Source organism: Sycon ciliatum, chromosome 1, assembly GCF_964019385.1.
Source record: "Sycon ciliatum chromosome 1, ocSycCili1.1, whole genome shotgun sequence".
NCBI lineage: Eukaryota > Metazoa > Porifera > Calcarea > Leucosolenida > Sycettidae > Sycon > Sycon ciliatum.
This window is the reverse complement of record NC_088643.1, coordinates 22,011,195-22,034,233: the sequence shown is the minus strand read 5'-3', so window position 1 is coordinate 22,034,233 and position 23,039 is coordinate 22,011,195. Positions and strand designations below refer to the sequence as shown.

At 51.1% G+C, this 23,039-nt stretch overlaps 1 protein-coding gene across 1 annotated transcript; it reads right to left on the bottom strand.

The window, feature by feature from the left end:
* Positions 1–608: 608 nt before the first annotated feature.
* LOC135818076 (uncharacterized) lies at positions 609–22,782 on the bottom strand. Its single transcript, XM_065331401.1, has 10 exons — positions 22,476–22,782; positions 21,954–22,018; positions 21,014–21,263; positions 20,398–20,691; positions 16,438–16,692; positions 15,096–15,362; positions 14,279–14,452; positions 4,840–5,092; positions 3,466–3,823; positions 609–2,658 (listed from the first exon to the last, which is right to left on the bottom strand). Exons 1-10 carry the CDS (start codon positions 22,702–22,704, stop codon positions 1,138–1,140), a joined length of 3,666 nt encoding a protein of 1,221 aa, XP_065187473.1. The 5' UTR covers positions 22,705–22,782; the 3' UTR covers positions 609–1,137.
* Positions 22,783–23,039: the final 257 nt, after the last annotated feature.

The following is a 23,039-nucleotide window of genomic DNA, read 5'->3' as shown; positions in this document are numbered from 1 at the left end:
ACCCTGTGCCTTTAAGGTGCTGAGTCAAATGCCTTCTTCTTGGGTCTGAGGCGGCAACCTGTCCCTCCAGGAAATCGCGATTCCATGGAACAAATTTGGGCCCAAATCCACGATTTTCTGCAAAATCCCCTTCTTTTTTTGCACTTTTTATACGTTTTATGCACTTTTCACGTAGTGCTTTCCATGATAATGCAGGCTATTTGTGCACAGTATCGTACTTGCGAGTACTGTGCAATTAGCGAATCCAAAGATGAAACAAATTTCGCAATTTTGGCCCAAATCCGCGAATTCCGGGGCAAGTTCCGAATCTTTTCCCGCACGGTACACGGACTGTAGTGGACATTGAAACCCGGTTGGAGGTCAAGCGGCCCCAGTGCACTGGCCATGCAGCCGCCGGTACACACGTTTTATTTTTATTTCTGCGCTGCATGCAGCGCGCTGGTCGACTGGGTCGTTGACTGGGCCGCTGGTCGCATCAGATCAACATGTGTGCACACTGCATGCAACGGGTGTAGAAGAGGGAAATGACTATGTGGTACCATACTAGTAGATATGCACACAACATTCTCGAATCGTCCATGCCTGCACGTGGCAGAGCATGGCAGAAGTACAGAGCTGCAGAACTACTACTCAATATGGCGGTGCTCTTCCAATCTATAGAAACTATTATCTATTGTTAATGCATGTTGCAATATGTAACAACTCATGGAAAAGGATATTGAAGAAAGATGGAGGAGAACGAAGAAAACTAACCCACAATTAGCACTATAAAACGAACTGCATATACCTAAACACTAGAAAACGGCAAGGTGGCTGTTGCAGTTATGGGAACGTTGTTAACAGAGCTATGTGGTAAGTATTGCCAGTTCCTCAGTAAGGGAGTAAGTAGCGTTTGACTGAAGAGGCTATGTCGGTCTATCAACGTGTGATGATGATGTGCTACTTGTTATATTCTTACAAGTAAGCTTACAAGTAAGCTGGCCGCACAGACCTGAATCTCCAACCGACCCTAGCATCTGCAGTTGCCTGGTAAAGTACCAGCTAGCCTAGCCATTCAAGGAGAGGAAGGTGTGCACATCTGTACGAAGGCCAGAGGACTGCAGCTAGTGTCCCTAGCAATCAGACTGTGCCGTCACCTCACAGCTTCCTGTGCGGAGCTGCGTACAGATCAGCAGTGTCGTCGTCGTCAGCCTGCGCAGTCGGCGAGGCGTCCATAGCCTGTGGAGCTGCAGCCCTCTTCCGAGAACTTGATGGTGTCCAGGGAGATGAATATATATTTCCGTCCTCAGACAGTGCTGCCGAGCGGATATCTGCTATCCGTGTTTTTGGAGGTGCGTATGCATCTTTGTCCTGGGCCTCTCCAGTTGAATAGGTTTTCGTTGCGTGTGCCCCGGGAGATGAATATACATCCATATTGTCTAGCAGATGAGTCAGATCAGCCTCTCCAGTTGAAGTGGTTTTTGTTGCGTGTGCCCCGGGAGATGAATATACATCCATATTGTCTAGCAGATGAGTCAGATCAGCCTCTCCAGTTGAAGTGGTTTTCGTTGCGTGTGCCCTGGGAGATGAATATACATCCATATTGTCTAGCAGATGAGTCAGATCAGCCTCTCCAGTTGAAGTGGTTTTCGTTGCGTGTGCCCCGGGAGATGAATATACATCCTTATTGTCTAGCAGATGAGTCAGATCAGCCTTCTTTGGAGCTGCATAGTTTTCTGCAGCACATGCTGAGAGCGGAGTTGAGCAGGCATGCATAGCTTGTCTCTGTGGAGCTGCGTAGATATCCGCGGTCTCTGTCTGTGGGGCTGAAGGACGATCTGCGACACGTGTGCGTGGAGATGAATATACGTCATCAGACTCGGTCAGCGGAGTTGAGGAGGCACCCGTGACATTCTTGCGCGCCCGCGGGGCTGCATAGGCACGTGAACCCTGTTCTGCTCGAGGTGACGTGTTAGTGGATTGTGTGGAATACGGATCTGGTTCGAGGGTGATTGGAGTTGAGAAGATAGTAAGCCGCTTTTCTGAAGTACCCTTTGACTCGACCCTACTATACAATTCAGCATCATTCGACTCTGCACCAGTTGACCTTGCATCATTCGACTCTGCCAACACATAAGTAGGGCCATCATTCGACTCTGCCATTACGTAAGTGGGATTACCTTTCGCCTTTGCCATTACATGAGCCGCCGACGCGCCTTTACCTTTGGCGAGTGAATAGATATGGCCATCCTCTGACACTGGGTCAAAAGAATAAATATCACGCCCATTGGCCATTTCCGCATCCGATGTTGATGACGGTCGTGTGTTCTCTTGGTGGAATAAGGGAGACATGGGGCCCGGTTTCTTTTCGTCTGTTTTTGGCAGGTGGTTGACCTTTTCCGGCCGTTGTATCATCTCGTCCAATACGCTTGTTTGGCTGATTTGTGATGTAGACGTGAGATGGGAGTAGTCCGGTCCTAGTGAAGTGCCTGTTTCCACATTTCGGCGACCCAGTAGTGGTGTGGCCCTGTGCGATGCGCTCTGCGATGCGCTCTGTGACGTGTTCGGTGACGTGTCCGCTGATGCACTCTGCGAAACGTTCTGGGAAAGGTTCATTGGTGTGTACTCAGAGGTTATGCTGCTCTCAAACAAGCGCCCTGGTTGGCCTCGCGGTTCATCCTGCATTGGACAACGCACAGCACATGCACAGTGTATGTAAACAAGATGATATCAATGCCTTGGCATTTTCAAAAATAACTCGTCCACTATCGGCAAACAAGTAGCGCAGTGCTTCTAATCTCAAGTGATCACTCAGGCAAATCAGCTGCCAAAAAAGCGAAGAAAACAGCCAATCCCACCAGAACTTGAACCCTGGACCTTGCTTGCCATGAGCAATTCTCTAACCATCTGAGCTGTGGGACCAGGCCTGAGCTATGGCAGCAGGCCAAACCTAGAAGGCGCTGACAAATGTTTCACTTCGCAGGCAGGTCAACACAAGCCACACATATTGATGGCACTCGGGTTTTTTTCCTTTCCCCGAGACCAACCACGGTCAATTTCTGGAACGTGCTACCAGAGGTGAAAGAAAGTGATCAATTTCAAAAGGATTGGGAGAACTTCAAATTCATAGTGTGATCAGTCAGGGAAGTGAACTGCTAGACAAGCGAAGAAAAGTGCACTTCCATTGAAGAAAAGTGCACTTCAATTGAAGAAAAGTGTACTTCCATTGAAGAAAAGTGCACTTCCATTGAAGGTAGTCACTAGTTGAGGGAATGGGAAAGGGAAAAGTCTGAAAAAATAGACTGTCACCAGCAAGACTCGAACCAGGGACCTTCGCTTGAGGCCAGCGATGCTCTAACCTCTGAGCTATGGTGTAGCTGTCATCCCAGCAGAGACCGGTCAACAATCTCTCCAGACTTCGTAACTGCACTGAAGGTGCGGGCGGATTTCTTAGAGCTAGCAGAGTTGCGTGTCTTGTTAACTTACGCTCTCCAGCAGGCCATTATGACTATTGCAGCTGAGCACGCTACCTCCACGGTGATTGCGCTGAGCACCACCACCACCACCACCACCATTGAGATTGAGCATAGCAGCGCCATTGGGATTACTGGGCATACTGGCGTCATTGAGATTGGGCATACTGCCACCATTGATACTGGGCAATTTGTTGACATTGAGACTGGCCGTATTGTAATTATTGTTTGCATTGAGACTGCGCATGCTACCACCATCGAGATTGACCATACTTTTGTTGAGTACTTCCACCTGTTGTGTGTGCATCTGTTGCGCGCCGATTTGAGGCTTGCTCTGACGCATTGCACTCTGACACTTTGCAAGTGGTGTCCTGTGCATTGATACCCGTGCAGGCACACACAAGCATACGCACACACCCAGGCACACATGCAGACAAGTAGACATACATACAGACAGACAGACAGACAGACACACCGACACACAGACACACAGATGCGGTCATTAGGTTAGCAGCAGGCTATCCTAGAATCTGACGGGTAGTTGGGTAGAACTCAAAAGATTGTGCAGTGTGGCGATTCAGTCAGTGTAGCAGCAGAGCTGTATCTCTTTTTTGAAATTTTTGTATAGATTAGTGAGAGCAGATGTACCTGGATGTCTCTGATTGTATTAAACTGGACCTGAAACAATTACCTAACACCCATTACGAAATATTGGTAGCGACTTTGGTGACAGTAGAGCAAGTTAGTGCATTGCTCCCTTCTTGGGACGTTGCGCTTTTCCTGGTGATTTGACTTGATACTTGAATACATCTACATGTGTGTCCGTATCTAATATCCCTGCCCTGCCTGCTGTATCGGTGTGTGTAGTACCTGCCTTGCTAAGGATGAATGCATGGTCTGCTGTATGTAGTCACTGCCTTGCTAGGGACGAATGGAGTGTCTGCAGTGTGTAGCCACTGCCTTGCTAAGGATGAATGCATGGTCTGCTGTATGTAGTCACTGCCTTGCCAGGGATGCATGGAGTGTCTGCAGTGTGTAGCCACTGCCTTGCTAGAGATGAATGCATGGGCCTTGCTAGAGATGAATGCATGGTCTGCTGTATGTAGTCACTGCCTTGCTATGGATGAAATTGAATGGAGTGTCTGCTGTGTGTAGCCACTGCCTTGCTAGGGATGCATGGAGTGTCTGCAGTGTGTAGCCACTGCCTTGCTAGAGATGAATGCATGGTCTGCTGTATGTAGTCACTGCCTTGCTAGGGATGAAATTGAATGCATGGTCTGCTGTGTGTAGCCCCTGCCTTGCTAGAGATGAACGCATGGTCTGCTGTATGTAGCCTCTGCCTTGCTAGGGATGAGTGGATTGTCTGCAGGCAGGTATATGTACGTACTTTATGGCGTGGTTCTTCCACTGGATTGTAGAATTGGTGCTGGTAGATGTGCTAGGTTCAGCTAGTGGGTGATCCATCGATATGGTACTCGTGGACATGCTCGATTCAGCTAGATGGTGTTCTGTAGATATGGTACTTGTGGACATGCTGGGTTTAGCTAGGTAGTGATCAGACGATCCTTGCGCTATCAATCCGTAGTGTGAGGTCACAGGAGCGAGCCGAGAGAGCTGGACGTGATCTTTGTCCATTTCACCTGCAACACATGCAAAGAAAGACGAATCACAGCCAATATATAGGAGGACCCGTCTTGTTTGTTTAACTACCATACTGGGACATCTTGGTCAATGTGGCTGCTGCAGCCAGTGGTCAGATTGCGGACATTCATCCGTAGTCCCCCTTGAACCAAACCCAACTGAACTGTTCTTCAAAGTGTAAGCACATATTTCTGAACCGCCACCTGGGTTTTAGTCAGCTTGAATAGATGTCATTCAGAAATGGTATTGTATAGCATATTGCACGGTTCCGAGGGGATTATTTTTCAAATCCCCAAGGCGCGCAGCGCTGCGGGGATTATGAAGAATAATCCTCGCGGACACTGTGCAATATCCTGTATAGACCACACTTTTCGGGTGATCAGCAGCATGAACCAGTGCAGTGTGAACGGAACACTGAAGTTCTAACATAGTCATTTGCTCGTCGCCTCTCCGGGTTTAGCAGGTTTTATCACTCTTCTTTATCGACCTCCACTAATTCTCGTGATCCTTGACTGGTCCTATATTACCCATATCGCCGCAATATCGACCGCTTATAATCGGTTGTGGCGACAAACGCGATTAGGCCGGCTGCAGGGACGCCGTAATGTCGCACTCGCCCCAGCACCATTCAAACAGTTCCCTTTGGCAGTTCACGGCACGAACTTCAACAAAGCCCCGTGAATGCGTACTAGGGGAAGGCTAGACAGCATGTCTCTAGACATCAATAGGCATCGTATGAAAAGCCAGTCAATAGCACTAAAGAGCGAAAGCCTTTGTCACGGTTCGGTTTCACTCGCGCACCGGGCCCGAGCTGCCAGCGCAAACAAATGCCGGGCGCGAGCTGGCAGCACGAACAAACACCGTACTCACACGAGACCGCTGGGCCAACGGATGGCCACAGCCATCAAAAACAGGAACAAACCCATCCACGGCTCTTTCTCTTGCTAGCTGTGCTGCTGCGTGCATCCAACTGTTTTGCAATTTCTTTCTTCCTTGTTGCAATTACTCGGCGAGATTTGAAATTTCTAAAGTTCCGCAGTCGCAGGAGATCCTGAGCCGTCACCATGAGCTCCGTGCCATCACTTTCCGATCTCCGCCAACTCAAAGTCGACGGAGTTGAAACTCGACTGCGAGAACTGGGGCTTTCTTGCTCAGGCAATTTTAGAGCCCAGGTGAGCCGTCTGCATGAGCATTTGTCGGCCCAGGCAAGAAACAAAGCTAAGTCTACGAGCCAGGTCGCAAAAAAGACCACGCGTCGGCGGGCTAGTCCTGCAGTCCCGGCCACTCAAAGCCCCGCGGCCGCGACCCAGCCTGACTCGTCGCCCGCGTTCACGTCGCAGCAATCTGCCGAGATCTCTCGGGTCGTGCAAGATGCAGTGGCGTCCTGCATGACGTCATTGACAACTTCGATGGGTCTACCGGTGGTACCTCCACATGCACAGCCAACTGTAGCAGCAGCAACAGCAGCACAGCGGGCTGGTCCAGTCTCTGGTGATGTTGTGGTGCCTGACTCTGAGCCTGAATATGTCCAGCCTTCACTGGCTTCAGCACTAAGACCAGACCAGGAGAGTCTCTTCCTGGACGGCGATTTGCTCGCCCCAGAGCGTCCACCATCCATCCCATTACCTGCCCTCAGCGACCATCTCACGGACAAGATTATCAAACGTGAGTACGTTGATTTTGGTAGGGTACTGGGAGAGCTGGCTTTTGATACGAGCATGGGTCCGGACAGTGGGTTCACCCTGCAGGGGACGGGGGACCACATCACCCTTGTGCCATCTGCCATGTCGTCGTCATCCCGTCTAAAGAAAGTTGTAGACTTGACATCGTGGTTGGAGGCGTTCTCAGCCTTCGCCCAAGTAGCCCTCCACCACGACCCCGGCAGAGGTCCGGAATTATTCAAGTACCAAAGCACAATCGTGAAAGCGGCCGCACGCTATACATTCGGTGCGTGGTCTGGCTTCGACATGTCGTTCCGTGCAAGAGCTGCACGCAGCAAATCTAGCCTTGCCACGTCAGATCCGGAACTCTGGTCGGAGTGGTTTACAAACTCCATCCTGCCTCCCTGCCGTCACTGCAACCGGCAAGGTCATTTAACAGTTCGCTGCCCCCGCGCCCGTAGCCTAGCTTCACTGTCTGACGGGCCAGCAGCCAAACGCCCCTTCCGGCACAGCGGTCAGGGGCTACCGCTCACCCAAACGCCCCAGCTGTCTGCCGCGACTACAACCAAGGCCGCTGCCAACGCGCAGCCTGTCGCTACGGCCACCAGTGCAGCACATGCTTTGGCAGCCACCCCGCCAAGTCATGCCCAGGAAAGCCAGCCGCCGCCAGCCGCGACCAATAGCTCGCAGTTGCCCAGCTTGGAGACTCGGTCACTCCAGTCACTCACCGGTAACTCTACACTCACCCAGGCCAATAGCACTCACACACTCTGCCCAGCTGCTCACATCTCTCCTACACGCACCCTCGCTCACGAGCCAATCCATTTGCACACGCCTGTAACCCCCATTAACGTTTCTTACCTGCAGGACGCTTTGTGTCAGCATCCTGATCCGGCTTTTGCCTCATTCGTAATACATTCTTTGTCTTACGGGTTCGATATTGGGTTTGCTGGTCCCCGTACCTTCTGAGTCTCTCGTAATCTCAAATCAGCGATTGAGCACCCTGACATTGTCGATGCTGCCATCGGTCGTGAAATTGCCGCAGGTCGCATGGCCGGTCCCTACCAAGAGCCCCCCTTCACACTTACACAGGTCTCCGGTTTGGGTGTGGTTCCCAAGAAGTCACGGTCGGTGCAAAAATGGCGCTTGATTATGCATCTGTCAGCACCACAGGGCCACTCAGTGAACGATGGTATCCCTGTCGACAAATTCTCTGTACAGTACTGTTCGGTCGACGACGGCGTAAATCTCGCACGGTCCCTAGGCCGTGGCTGCCATCTGTGGAAGGTCGACCTCCAAGACGCATTTCGCATTTGTCCAGTACGGAAAGAGGACTGGGAACTATTATGCCTGTTCTGGCGCGGGCAATATTACGCGGACAAATGCCTACCCTTCGGCCTTCGCTCATCACCGTCGCTGTTTAACAAAGTCGCAGACGCCCTCCAGTGGGTCATGTCGCACAACTTCGACGTAGCCCCAGTCATCCACTACTTAGACGACCACCTTGGTGGAGCGACGGACTCTATCGGCGCACAGCACCAGCTTGACCGTGCCCTGGTAGCCTGCCACGACTTAGGCTTCCCGGTCAATCCAAAAAAGGTGGAAGGCCCTAGTACAACCCTGACATTCCTCGGTGTCATGCTGGACACAGAGCGCTTCGAAATCCGCCTCCCACCCGACAAGTTAGAAGACCTTCTCATTGCCCTCAAGGCTTGGCAACATACCCGCCCTACCGCCCGCAAGTCTGAATTGTTGTCCCTGATAGGTCACCTCAGCTTTGCCTGCAAGGCGGTCCCTGCGGGCCGCATGTTTCTGCGCCGCCTCATTGATCTCAGCACGACGGTCCCGCATCCAAACGATTACATCAGAATCACAGAAGACGCCAAAGCAGACATCCAGTGGTGGCTTGACTTCCTCCCTGCCTGGAATGGCGTCGCCTTCTTCCTAGAACCCACGTGGTCAGCCGCCGCCGATATGGACCTCTACACGGACGCATCTAGAGCCATCGGCTATGGTGCTTTCTTCGCCGGCCGGTGGCTCCAACACCGGTGGCAGAGGCACCAATCCCAGAGATCCATCGCGTGGATGGAGCTCTTTGCCATCGTGGCCGCAGCATCCACATGGGCACCGCAGCTGCATCTGAAGCGCATCCGCTTCCACTGCGACAACCGTAGCGTATGCGACATCTGGCTCCGCTCACGCACAAAGTGCCCCGACTTAATGGCGCTGGTACGCACTTTGTTTGCCATTGCTGCCCGACACAACTTTCACGTCATAGTCTCCCACATCCCCGGCACTGACAATGCGATTGCTGACTCTCTGTCTCGGTTTCAGATGGCCCGATTTCGCCGACTGGCACCCACAGCAGAAGACACGCCATCTCCGGTGCCCGAGAGCACCTACTCCCTCTGATGTTGGAGGGTCAGGCCTACCAGTGGCTAGGCCTGTCAGCGTCCACACGTGCCACATACGCGACAGCCTGGAAACGACTGCACCAATTCTGCCAACTAGTCGGCACCAAGGTGATTACAGACACCATCATGCTGGCGTTTGTAGCCTACCTGGCGCGTCAACATGCCGCGTCAACCGTCCGCCTGTATGTGTCGGCGATCCGGGCAATTGCCAAAGAAAACGGCAAAGATCTCTCGTCGCGAAGAGTGGACCTCGCAGTTCAAGGAGTGGCACGTGCACAGGCCAACCGAACTAAAAACGCCAGTAAGCCAATCCTCCTGCCCCACATGGCAGCTATGCGCAGGGCCCTGATACGGTCTAACCTCAACGCGACCGACCGAGCCATGGTATGGGCAGCTATTTGCCTGGGCTTCTTTGCGTGTCTCCGGGCAAGTGAGTACACTTCCACAACCGCCACGACCATGTCAGACGGTGGCCTCCGAACAGAAGACCTCTCCATCACGCCGCAGGCAATACAGGTCACAATCAAGAAGTCCAAGACCGACCAACTCGGCAAGGGTCACTCCGTCCGGCTCACAACCACCAACTCAACGGTTTGCCCGGTCAAAGCCATGCATACCTATCTATCAAGACGCCCCAACCTGCCCAATAGACCACTGTTCGTTGACAGCTGTGGCAAGTTCCTAACTGCACCAAGACTCACCCGTCTAATCCGTCAGCTACTGAGCAGCGCAGGGTACCCACCTATCCAGTATTCACTGCACGGCCTCAGAGCCGGAGCCGCAACCACAGGAGCAATGAGCGGCTTCACCGAATCCGAGATCATGAAACTCGGCAGATGGCGAAGTGCCTGCTACAAGAACTATGTACGCTGTGGAAAGTAACTGTTCGCCGTCCGCAGGCGCGCAAGCGCGCACAGCCACACCCACATACACGCACCCGCAGACACATACACACGCACGCACACACACCCACGCATGCACACACACATGCATGCACGCGTACACGCACCCACAGTCTGACACCGCACAAGCATGCATGCAGGTACACACGCTGCGCGCACGCTGGTACGCCCATTCGCGGACGTATGCACTCACGTTCTAGCACTGACTGTGCACGCACGCCTCTGATACTTATGATAAGTTATCTGCACCACTCTGTTGCTGTGCTATAGCTCCCACCTAGCGGTGTGGGACACCCCATGCTATGGCGGTGTGGGACACCCCAGACCATGGCGGTGTGGGACACCCCATGCCATGGCGGTGTGGGACACCCCATGCCATGGCGGTGTGGGACACCCCATGCCATGGCGGTGTGGGACACCCCATGTGTGCACGCACGCTCCGACTACATGCGATTCAAACCCTTCTCGGTGTCACTAAGGGAAAACAAACATGCGAAGGGCACGCATTTGAACTACGTACATGTAGCTGAAGCGCTTGAATACCACACTAAGGTCATTCGGCTGACCAACGCGGAATTTGGGGGCATTCGGCGGCTTGGTCTGATTCCTAGCTTGTTGGTAACCGGCTTGAGGTTTCCAAGGTTGCTATGACAACGTGCAGTCATGCGCAGGGCCACCCAACATGCGTTGGGGGCCCAGGAAAGACAGAAACGCGTTGCTAGGCAACAGCAAAAGCGCTCAGCGAGTATCACGCTACTCATGCAGCACGCACGCTGGCTTAGGGTATCACGCTACCCTTGCGCTGCGGGGTACCACATTGCCCCTCGCTGGAATCAGACCCGCGCCCCGGATACCTTGCGCTGGCCTCCTGACGGCCAAACTCAACCAACTTGCGCGCTGTGACTGGGGTTGTGCATGCCTTAGCAACATAATGTGGCCCAGGTCGGCAGACTTTCAATTAGCCAAGCGAGCTACTCAGGCCAGGGCGCATGATCACTATTCGCAGCACTTATCGTCCATGCAGCAGTCGGGTTAAAATCGGTTGTGGCGACAAACGCGATTAGGCCGGCTGCAGGGACGCCGTAATGTCGCACTCGCCCCAGCACCATTCAAACAGTTCCCTTTGGCAGTTCACGGCACGAACTTCAACAAAGCCCCGTGAATGCGTACTAGGGGAAGGCTAGACAGCATGTCTCTAGACATCAATAGGCATCGTATGAAAAGCCAGTCAATAGCACTAAAGAGCGAAAGCCTTTGTCACGGTTCGGTTTCACTCGCGCACCGGGCCCGAGCTGCCAGCGCAAACAAATGCCGGGCGCGAGCTGGCAGCACGAACAAACACCGTACTCACACGAGACCGCTGGGCCAACGGATGGCCACAGCCATCAAAAACAGGAACAAACCCATCCACGGCTCTTTCTCTTGCTAGCTGTGCTGCTGCGTGCATCCAACTGTTTTGCAATTTCTCCCTCCCACCCACGCCTCTTGATCTGTCCTAGCTCACTATTCTGGACAAATATTAATTCAATTGCAATGAAGCGCCGGGGGCCGGCGGGGGCATTCGGCGGCTTCGTCTGATTCCTAGCTTGTTGGTAACCGGCTTGAGGTTTCCAAGGTTGCTATGACAACGTGCAGTCATGCGCAGGGCCACCCAACATGCGTTGGGGGCCCAGGAAAGACAGAAACGCGTTGCTAGGCAACAGCAAAAGCGCTCAGCGAGTATCACGCTACTCATGCAGCACGCACGCTGGCTTAGGGTATCACGCTACCCTTGCGCTGCGGGGTACCACATTGCCCCTCGCTGGAATCAGACCCGCGCCCCGGATACCTTGCGCTGGCCTCCTGACGGCCAAACTCAACCAACTTGCGCGCTGTGACTGGGGTTGTGCATGCCTTAGCAACATAATGTGGCCCAGGTCGGCAGACTTTCAATTAGCCAAGCGAGCTACTCAGGCCAGGGCGCATGATCACTATTCGCAGCACTTATCGTCCATGCAGCAGTCGGGTTAAATCGACCGCTTGTATCGACCACTTAGGGGCCATCCGGCATTATCGATAATTTTCACGGAACGAAAAAGTTTAGTTATGACCCTCCCCCACCCACCCACCCCCTTCAACGAAAAATATAGACTTGACAGCTAAAATTGATTGATGTTTCAGCTATCAATAATTTTCAAAACGAAACTCTCCTCAACCCACCCACCCATATACGAAACATTTTCTCTTCGTGAAAAAGATCGATAATTACGGACGGCCCCTTAGGCATTGTAATCTTTCGACTTTGGAGGGACTTAGAATTTTTCTCTCCACTTCAAAAAGAAAAATTGAAAGAAAGAAGACAAAGGAACAGAACAAGCAGGATTCGAACTCACAACAGTATGATTAAGAACCTCAAGCAACCCCTTATACCACCCAGCCACTGTGCTGCAGATGCTGAACCCTGTTGTTCTTACAGTCTTGTACCCAAAATAGGCAACATCATATGTACACTATAGTACAAATGCTATACTAAAAAGGTTACAATAGCTCCTAAAGGTTCAAATTTTGGGGTTATGGCAAGGGAATCGTGATAAATAGGATATTGACCTCGACTTCGGTCTATATGGGAAATATAGGCCTCGTAAAAGACCTCGGCGGACCTCGGTCTTTTACTCGGCCTATATTTCCCATATAGACCTCGTCTTGGTCAATATCCTATACATAGTACAGTGCGTATCGGTTATAGCGTGGTCGTGTAAAAGAATATACTGCTTTAATACAAGAATCAACTCTTATGTTTTCATAATCATAACATGGGTTTCAAGTGCACATTTATTCTTACAAACAATTTTATCGTACAGTAGAATATATCGGTCCTAAGAATGGACTTTGTGTAGCGAAACATGCCAGATTAGTACAAAGTATATCGCCTGTAGTAATAACTTCCGTCCAATGCAGTTCCGCTCTGACTCGCGTTGGGTCGTAGTGCTGCAGGTTCAACTGTTGTGGTCATGTAACTCATGTTGCATAGTCACATGGTTTGCCTATGATTGTGACTATGACCAGCCGTATGCACAGTAGTAGCACTACATTGCATGTGCGATGATCTTCCTGCCCGTAAAAGAGGATCTGCCCGAAGAGGCTTTAGTATAATCTAAAAATCTTCCTGCTTCTGCGCACATGCACATGGTATGTCACACTTGATTTATTGTGCGTAAGAAATATCGGAAATAAGAATAAAAAGTCGTTTTTTCAAACACCCACGCTATAACCGATACGTACTGTAGAAGGACTGGGTCTGAGGGGATCCAGAGGATTTCCTTCGGATATTAGAGAGGTTCCGCATAACGTAATTACGTTAGTAAAAAACGTAGTCGATCTACGGAAAGTCTCTACGTAAACTGCATGCGCATCTGGGTTCCGCCATACGGAGTTTTCAAATCACGTAGCTGCCCTTGGCAACTCCGAACGCGGCAGTGTACGACCAGATCGACCTGGGGAGAGAGTCATAAATTTGTACCCCAATCCACTTACGGACCAGCTACGTTATCAGAGCCCTATCTACGTACTCTCCGTAGACAACTTTCCGTAAGTGGAGTGCAAACTCGCGAATTCACGGGTTTTTCCCGCCCACTAACGTAAAGTAGCTCAACTTTACGTAGTGCGGAACCTCTCTAATAGTTCCCCTCGTTTGAGGGGATTATGGCTCAATAATCCCCTCAAACGAGGGGACATCCGTACATAACCTAAAAAGGGTGGTCTATTGGACGATAGCCGATTACAGATTGGGAATCCAGAAACTGTTCGCGGTACAAAACGGGGTCGAGATGAGCTGAGTAGTCGTCTGTCAGACTGAGCATGGTAGCTTACTTTACAGTGCATCCTGCACTCTCCTTATTCTCGTCCAGGCAACCCACACTCCCAACCTATGCGCATGAGTCGTTGTGAAAGGATTGCATGCGACATTTTCCCAGACCCCTTTCCTCCAAGAGCTCCTTTCAACCCAAGACGTTCAGTCTTCGTTCGCACAAAATCGGAAAGAAGACATGATCATGCGCTGCTCTTTCTTTTATGATTTTTTTAGACTTTGCACGGGTTATGATTTTTGCTGCCTATACCGGCACTGAAAGTCACATTGTCGACCAGCATTACGTTAGTCCCCGGTTGACTCACATGCGATACGCACCTACACCGCCAATAATGGACATTACAACCATCAAGTACATTACCTTCTTCGGACGATGAGTTCCTCCTACGGATGAGATAGAGGAGAAGTGCTCCGCACACAACACAGACGACACTGCTCGAACCAATGACAGAATACAGTGTCATTTTGTTCTTGCTGCTGACAAACGATCCGTCGTCTGTGCTTTCAACGGGCGAATTGGGCGATGGAATATCATCTGGAGGAGCCGCAGTACAGACACACATGTGCAGAGTGCACACACACACACACATACACACATACACACACACACATACATACACATACACATACACACACACACACACACACGGAAACACATGCATGCACTCCTCCCCCCCCCCCCCCCCTCCCACGCACACATACACACACACACACACACACACGTACACGCACACGCACGCACACACACACACACACACACACACACACACACACACACACACACATGGACATACACCCACATACACACGCGCGTGAGCATACACATCAGTTGTTTAACGAACTGTAGCTCAAAGGAGTTCTTGTCACTAGTCAGCAAATCCAGCACGCCACATCACTTTGTGCATGCTGTTACAAAAGGGCATTCTATCAGCAGAAATAATCCCGATAGTCGTGCGATCTTCACATGCAACAGAAACGACAAAAGCGGCGAGCACCCCATTCTCGCCAGCCTGCTCCTTGGTGTGTGTGCGCGCGTGTGTGTGTGTGTGTGTGTGTGTGTGTGTGTGTGTGTGTGTGTGTGTGTGTGTGTGAGAGAGAGAGTGTGAGAGAGAAAGAGAGAGAGAAAGAGAGAGAGAGAAAGAGAGAGAGAACAAGATATTCAGACAACTGGCACGAACCTGTTGGCGACGCCGTGTCCTGGAGTTCGGGAATGAACGCGGCACCTGTTCGATGAACGTTCCCGGTATTGTCCAAGATGCGATACTGGTACGTGTTACCAGGGGAAAGTCCCGTCAGGTCGTACTTCGGTCGAGAGCTAGGAAGGTGTACATGTGTCTGCCAAGGACCATACGTTCCATTTGCGTCTTGCTGACGGACTTGCACGTGCCAGCTAGTAACGCCGGGTACTGAGTCCGGCAGGAGAATTGGAACTACAGGAGTAGTTCCTATACTCATGCAAAAGAAACACACATAGACACATGCACACACATAGACACATAGACACACACACACACACACACACACACACACACACACACACACACACACACACACACACACACAGACACATGCACACACACACACATACACATACACAAGAAAACAACAAGGGTTACAGGACTTGCAAGATTTGTTCGTCCGAGACCCGTAGCTTCTGCGGCAGCACTGGACTGGACACGACTTCATTTTCAAAGCCGTACATTGCAGTAGCTGTTGTTATGGTACCCTTGGAAGCCAACTCTCCAAGGATCCTTGGAATCAGAACTGTGGCTGGAGTATGGACCCCTGGTATTCCACCTTGACCCATTGGCTACATGATATGTATTGTTCTGCAGCTACTGCTTTCGACAGCCTCAGTCAGGTCTTTGTACAGCTGCGAGAGAGCTAATGGGGTGCGAGTCAAGCGGCTTGGCCAAGGCTGTCACACAATGCCTGGCATGCCAATAGGGCAATAACGCTTTTTTTCTCCAGCCAGAGATGTTTCTCTAGTGTACTTCAGAAGTAGTCACCCAACCGGGTAGTAATACCACCCAATGGGGTACCAACATCACCCATAGTTGCTGGACCTCTCCTGGCATCAGCCACCATCAGTGTACATCTCTCAGTGCCATTTCACACACAATCCAGTAATTTTCCCCGTTTGTGTCTTTCCCTCAAACCAGTGAATATCCAGTAATTGTCAAATTACTGGATGGCGCAAACAATTCAAGAAAAATGAAGCTGTGCGAGGTGTCCTTCAAAATTTTGAAACATGGGTTATTTCACGAATCCCCCCTCTCAGCAAACACCCTATCTTGTGATACCAGGCAATCAGTTCTCAATGCGTAGCTCTACATGTCCACAAATCGACATTTTCTATGCACTTCTGAAGCAAACACGTGCCGCATCCGCTTAGCCAGCCATGCTCCTTTTGAGGTACTGGTAATAATATTGCCAAAATACAGACAGCGTTTCTCTACTTCTTTAAAAAAAAGTGTCTGATGTATCTCCCTTTCCCCTTTTCATGAAAATGGTTCTTACCAGAAGGAGTTGCTTCAAATTGGAGAACGTCGCGGGGTGTACCGTCTCCAGTCTCCTTCACGATAATCTCATAGTTTTGTCCTGCCATCACTCCTCCCAGAACAAAACGGGGTATAGTCGATGGGACTCGAGCTATCTGCTCAAAATCGTCAGTCGAGCCTGCCAGTCGAACAAATACTGTGAAGAACTTTGAATCGTTTCCAGCTGGTGGGAAGTCGATGAGAATGCTTGCACTCTCTGGGATCTCGTCCATTGCTAAACAGGGCACACCCACATGAACATACACCCCCCCCCCCCACACACACGCATACGTACACACACGCATACATACACACACACACACACACACACACACACACACACACACACACAGCAACAACAGCAGCACATAAAAACACACAGAGACAGATCCAGTAGGCACACTTACTCTTCTCTCCATGAAGATGACCATGGGGAATATGTACCGGTATCTCATCCCCTGACACCCCCCCTCCCCCAAACAACAACAACAACAACAACAACAACAACAACAACAACAACAACAACAACAACAACAACAACAACAACAACAACAACAACAACAACAACAACAACAACAGCAGCAACAATATTGTCAAGCATAGTGCCTATGTCATGACCCGGACTCGACTCGTCGTGAAAGCGACCACGCAATGAGATTCAGCAGCCAAAAGCTGGGCTCCGAAATATTCTAGAGTTCTGTAAGAACCATGATTAGTCCTACGAAGGATTTGGCACTTTCGTTAGTTGAGCAATCATGGCTTACAACTCGTGGCCTCGAGTCACAAGTGTTGTCGTACGGCGGCTACACCTTCAGTACAAGTCGTCAGCATTGTACTCACTACACTGTTGAGCTTGAGGGGACCCTGCTTAGTCCTGCAAGGGAGCTGATACCTTTGTTAGTCGAGCAAGCAAGGCCCCTCTTCTCGCGTCGTACGACGTAAAGGGTCCTGCAAGTGCTTCGCGCACTGCGGACTCCGTTATCCCATTTTGGGAGAGGTCACGGCTTGACCGTGAAGCGCCCTACGCGGTAATGAGAGGGAAGAGCCTACGGGGCAGAAGGTGAAGGGTGACCCAATCAAGACACCGTACGAAGGCGGCGCGCTCTAGCTGCAGCAACATCCGACAGCGTACTCCAGGCTCCGTCGCACGATCGACGTACGAATAACCTCGGACATCACTCATATTTGTAACTCTATCATGTAATGTGGGTGAGCGAGCTCCCCAAAGCTATACTAATATTTCCTACTAATTATTATATCACAATTATACTATAACCAAAATCACATAAAAGCCGCCTTCTTCCAACTAATAAAAGTATCTTTGATCGCTCCCCTTCAACCTTCGACTACCTTGTGTGAGCCGGAAAACAGGTGAGCTACTTATCTGCTTGAGTCAACTATATTGGTTGACGACCTGGTGCCACTAGATGGATCACCGGCCCGGACATTTGGTGTTGTGACCAGGATCAAGCGATAATGCTATAACACTGTTATGTGGGTCTCCTTCTTGAACAGTGTTGAGAATGGCTGACGGACAGCAACAGCGTGGCGCACCCGAGGCGCGACTGCCGCGACATGCTGCGCATCAACAAGAACTGATCGTTGCATTGCAGGCAGGTGCCTCAGCACTGAAGGCCCTGCGCCAGTACTCGCATGCTCAGAAGCTCCGGGCTATCGCTGGCGGACTGACGTCCCTATTAATGGCCCTGAAGAAATTCTCGGCCGCAATTGAAGAGGGCCCTCCCCCGAAACGACCAAGATTCGCAACGGCGGCAACGCCTCGAAATCGTGCGCATGACGCCGCCGTCACTGCAGCCCGAGACGCCGCCAAGGCTGAACGTGAACGCCTGACGGCAACGACCGACGCGGCCGTCGACGACGCCGCCAGCTTGGCCTCGGCCGAAGCCGAGATATTGTCGTAACTAACTAAGTGTTAGTTACTTGAAGATGGCCCTTGAGGCGAACTTGAACAAACTTGTGTTTCGTGTGTCAAAGCATGAGGGTTGATATTGGACTAGTGGTATAAACTAGTTCCAAGGACTGCATGTACAAGGTAGTCAAACGAGGACGCACCCCAGCATGCTGCGTAGCTCCACACCCCTGGGCTCTTGAGTCAAGAATGGGAGAATCAGACCAATTGGGATGTCCAATTGCCTGCAATGCTAATGGCATACCGCGCCACCGAGCAAGCCAGCACTGGCTTTACGCCAGCGTATCTACTTTTTGGTAGAGAGTTGTGTTTACCACAAGATGTAGCCTATGGGTTACCCCCATCTGTGATGGCAAGCAGTAATGAACCGACTTACGTAAAATCTTTGCGTGAGCGGTTGGCTAATGTACACACTGTGGTGCGTGACCGGCTACGAGCCGTACATCAGCATCAAGCCCACCTCCACGATAGTGGAGCGGTACGGGTGTTGTTTGAGGTCGGCGACCTAGTCCGGCTACTAGTCCCAGCCATACCGGTTGGAACTAGTGCAAAGCTAGCTAAGCTATGGAAGGGCCCGTTCACTGTAGTGACACGGTTGTCTAATGTGGTGTACCGTATTCAGGACACGGTTGTCTAATGTGGTGTACCGTATTCAGGACACCACCTCTGTTGCACAGAAGCTTCAAGTTGTTCATGTAAATCGCTTGAAGAAATGTCGAGTGCGGCCTAGTCGACTGCTACCCCCGGTAGTGGAAACCTTAGCCGAACCGATCAACCAAACGGTTGACCCACAAACTGACCAGTCTCAGGAGACTGCAGCGTACGTACCGGACGCAACTGATGTGCTGTACTCGGACGACGAAATTGATACTCGTACTGAGAGTTACGGTGGGGAGGTCCCTCTGTTAGAGCCACCTCCCGTACCCATGCCTATACCCGCAGAGGTACCCCACGTATTGGCACGGCCAGTACGGAACAGGCGGTTACCGCCACGACTCGCCGACTTCCAAGTTGGGTAACATCACGGGGACGTGATTCTTGAGAGGCCGGGGAATTGTCATGACCCGGACTCGACTCGTCGTGAAAGCGACCACGCAATGAGATTCAGCAGCCAAAAGCTGGGCTCCGAAATATTCTAGAGTTCTGTAAGAACCATGATTAGTCCTACGAAGGATTTGGCACTTTCGTTAGTTGAGCAATCATGGCTTACAACTCGTGGCCTCGAGTCACAAGTGTTGTCGTACGGCGGCTACACCTTCAGTACAAGTCGTCAGCATTGTACTCACTACACTGTTGAGCTTGAGGGGACCCTGCTTAGTCCTGCAAGGGAGCTGATACCTTTGTTAGTCGAGCAAGCAAGGCCCCTCTTCTCGCGTCGTACGACGTAAAGGGTCCTGCAAGTGCTTCACGCACTGCGGACTCCGTTATCCCTTTTGGGGAGAGGTCACGGCTTGACCGTGAAGCGCCCTACGGGGTAATGCGAGGGAAGAGCTTACGGGGCAGAAGGTGAAGGGTGACCCAATCAAGACACCGTACGAAGGCGGCGCGCTCTAGCTGCAGCAACATCCGACAGCGTACTCCAGGCTCCGTCGCACGATCGACGTACGAATAACCTCGGACATCACTCATATTTGTAACTCTATCATGTAATGTGGGTGAGCGAGCTCCCCAAAGCTATACTAATATTTCCTACTAATTATTATATCACAATTATACTATAACCAAAATCACATAAAAGCCGCCTTCTTCCAACTAATAAAAGTATTTTTGATCGCTCCCCTTCAACCTTCGACTACCTTGTGTGAGCCGGAAAACAGGTGAGCTACTTATCTGCTTGAGTCAACTATATTGGTTGACGACCTGGTGCCACTAGATGGATCACCGGCCCGGACACCTATACCCCCCAACACACACACACACATGTGCACGTGTACAGAACCTGTAGAGAGGACAGGTCGGGTACAGAGGGGAGGGGGAGGGGAAGGGGAAGGTGGTCTGTGGTATTCATACCTTGGGTCTGGAAAGACGTATTCCTAGCCTCTTCACTTCTGCCAAACTCGTTGAGCGTGTGGACATCTACGATGTATGTCGTCTCTGGCACCAGGTTATCAAGAATATGCTTGCCATTGTCATCTGTGATGTTAATCGTAACGTTACTGACACCTTCTCCGTCTTGAAGTTTCACTGCGAACATCAGCTGCGTTGCAGGGTACTCGTCCTTGGCCAGATCCACACGCCAGAAGAGCTGCACGTGATCCGTACCGTTCTCTGAGAGTTGCAGGTCGGTGAGCGGACTGGGTACACCTGCAAATTGACATACACATGTACCATGAGAAGTCTGGTTCACCAATGACTTTACGCACCCGTAGAAATACAATCACCCTCAAACGATGCGGGTGCGGTGCGGAGCTCCTGAACTAAAACAGTGCGAGGGGAGCAGATAACACGCACCACAAAGTGGTCAAAGACCGAAAAATCCCGATAGCCGCATGCAAGAACAAAGGATGTTGATTGGATAGGAAAGGAAAAGCACCAAGGAACTACATGTACAAGTTGCGCTATACTGTACACTAGCACCACTAGTTGCTGGGGTGGATGTTGATGTGTTTCTGGTTTTCTTCCTTACCTGGGATTGTTTTGCCCAGTACTTCAGTGCTATTGCCAGTAGCGTATCCATTGTCAAACGTGATGTTGAATGAGTACCGAGAGTCGTCCTCCAACCCGGTGACCGTCAAATTTCCCGCTGTGTCGCCAGCACCGACGACAACACTGGTGGTGTTTTTCAGCGGTGCGCCTGCTCCGTCATCTGCCAGTTGCTCGTAGGACACGAGAACGTTGCGCAGTGCTCCGTGCTCGGCAGTCCACGTGACAGGTAGCTGCACAGGGCAACAGCATACATTTATGCTCAGATATTGTGCTGATTTGATACTACATTATGTAAGCATTACACCTTTCTGCTATGCACCTTCGTCCAGTGTGATCGGGTTGTGTACGCTCCAAACGAATGTGCATTTTCAGTGCATCAATTAAACTCAGCCACTCACCAATATGCAGTGTCTGCTCCGGAGCCGGGTCAGCCGGGTCAGCGACCCGGTTGGTGGGTGCTTGGACCAGTTTGGAAAAAAGAACACCGGGTCACCTGTGACCCGGTTGGGAAAGCAACATACATCATGGAGCCATAAAATATTTACAACTCCCTGATCCAAGGCTGATGTAAATGCAGTAGCCGCACTTGGACGGACCCGGCTCTGACCCGGCTCTGACCTGGCTCTGACCTGGCTCTGACCTGGCTCTGACCCTGCTCTGACCTGGCTCTGACCTGGCTCTGACCCGGCTCTGACCCGGCTCTGACCCGGCTCTGACCCGCTTGCAATGGTTGTGCCAGGTACACATGTACCCTGTTGGTTTGACATCCTAGAGCAGACACTGATAGGGTCAGTTTTTTGCATAGTGCGATAGATACCCTTTCAAGGCTCATGACATAACGAGTTCAGTTGCGAAAAAAGATGCTGTATACTAGTACATAGACGGCTTATTCACAGCAGAAATCCAAAATGCAACCCTACCTGCCAATGAAGGGTGATCGAAGTTACTCCTGCTGACGTCACAACACCCTCGGGTGCCACCGGATCTGGAGGAGAGCAAGCGCACAGGAAAGCACTTTTAAGTAGACAGCTAACGTACTGTCAGCACAGCAGTGGCAACGACAATAACACAACACGGCACATTGTCATACCAGAAGAGAATATTGTAAGCCACTGTATCATATAAGAGCATGGGCAGCTCCAGCTAGGCCAGTAACTTAGACAACACACACACACACACACACACACACACACACACACACACACACACACACACACACACACACACACACACACACACACACACACACACAACACACACACACAACACACACACAACACACACACACACACACAACACACACACACAATACATAACTATCTTAGTTTCCATCTTCAATAGTTGCGCTGGTGGGTAATGATACAACAGGCATCTGGGGTATGAAAAGCTCCCCCTGGCTCAAGCCCCCCCGGCTCACAGTCTCCCACTCGCAGAATCCTTACCACGTGGCAATGTACGCGTAGCGGCGGTCTCCTCGCTATATTCACTGTAGCCCAGTGATGTCATCGCTCGCATGCGCAAGTGATATTCAGTCCACGGCCTGAGTCCAGTGACAGTGCTGGAGAGGGTCTGAACAGCAAAGGAGGCCAGCGTCCAAGTGCTGCCATTGCCATGCGGCCTCACCTCTACCGCGTACCCTTCGATGGCGATGCTGCCGGGGTACTGAGGCATGAGCCAGCTGATTCTCAGCGAGCTGGTGGTGATCTGCGTGCTGTCCACTGGCTCCAGTACTGGTGCTGCAGGCGGATCTACAAGAGCACAAACACCAAACCAAACCAGACCAGACCAAACCAGGTTTGCATCCTAATCAACGGTGCTTGTTCCTGCACACATTTCGCAAGCGGACAACTGTACATCTACTATTAGTCACAGCACCATTAATTTTTCAACAACAACATCCTCTTATTGTCAACAACAACAACAACAACAACAACAACAACAACAACAACAACAACAACAACAACAACAACAACAACAACAACAACAGCAGCAGCAGCAGCAGCAGC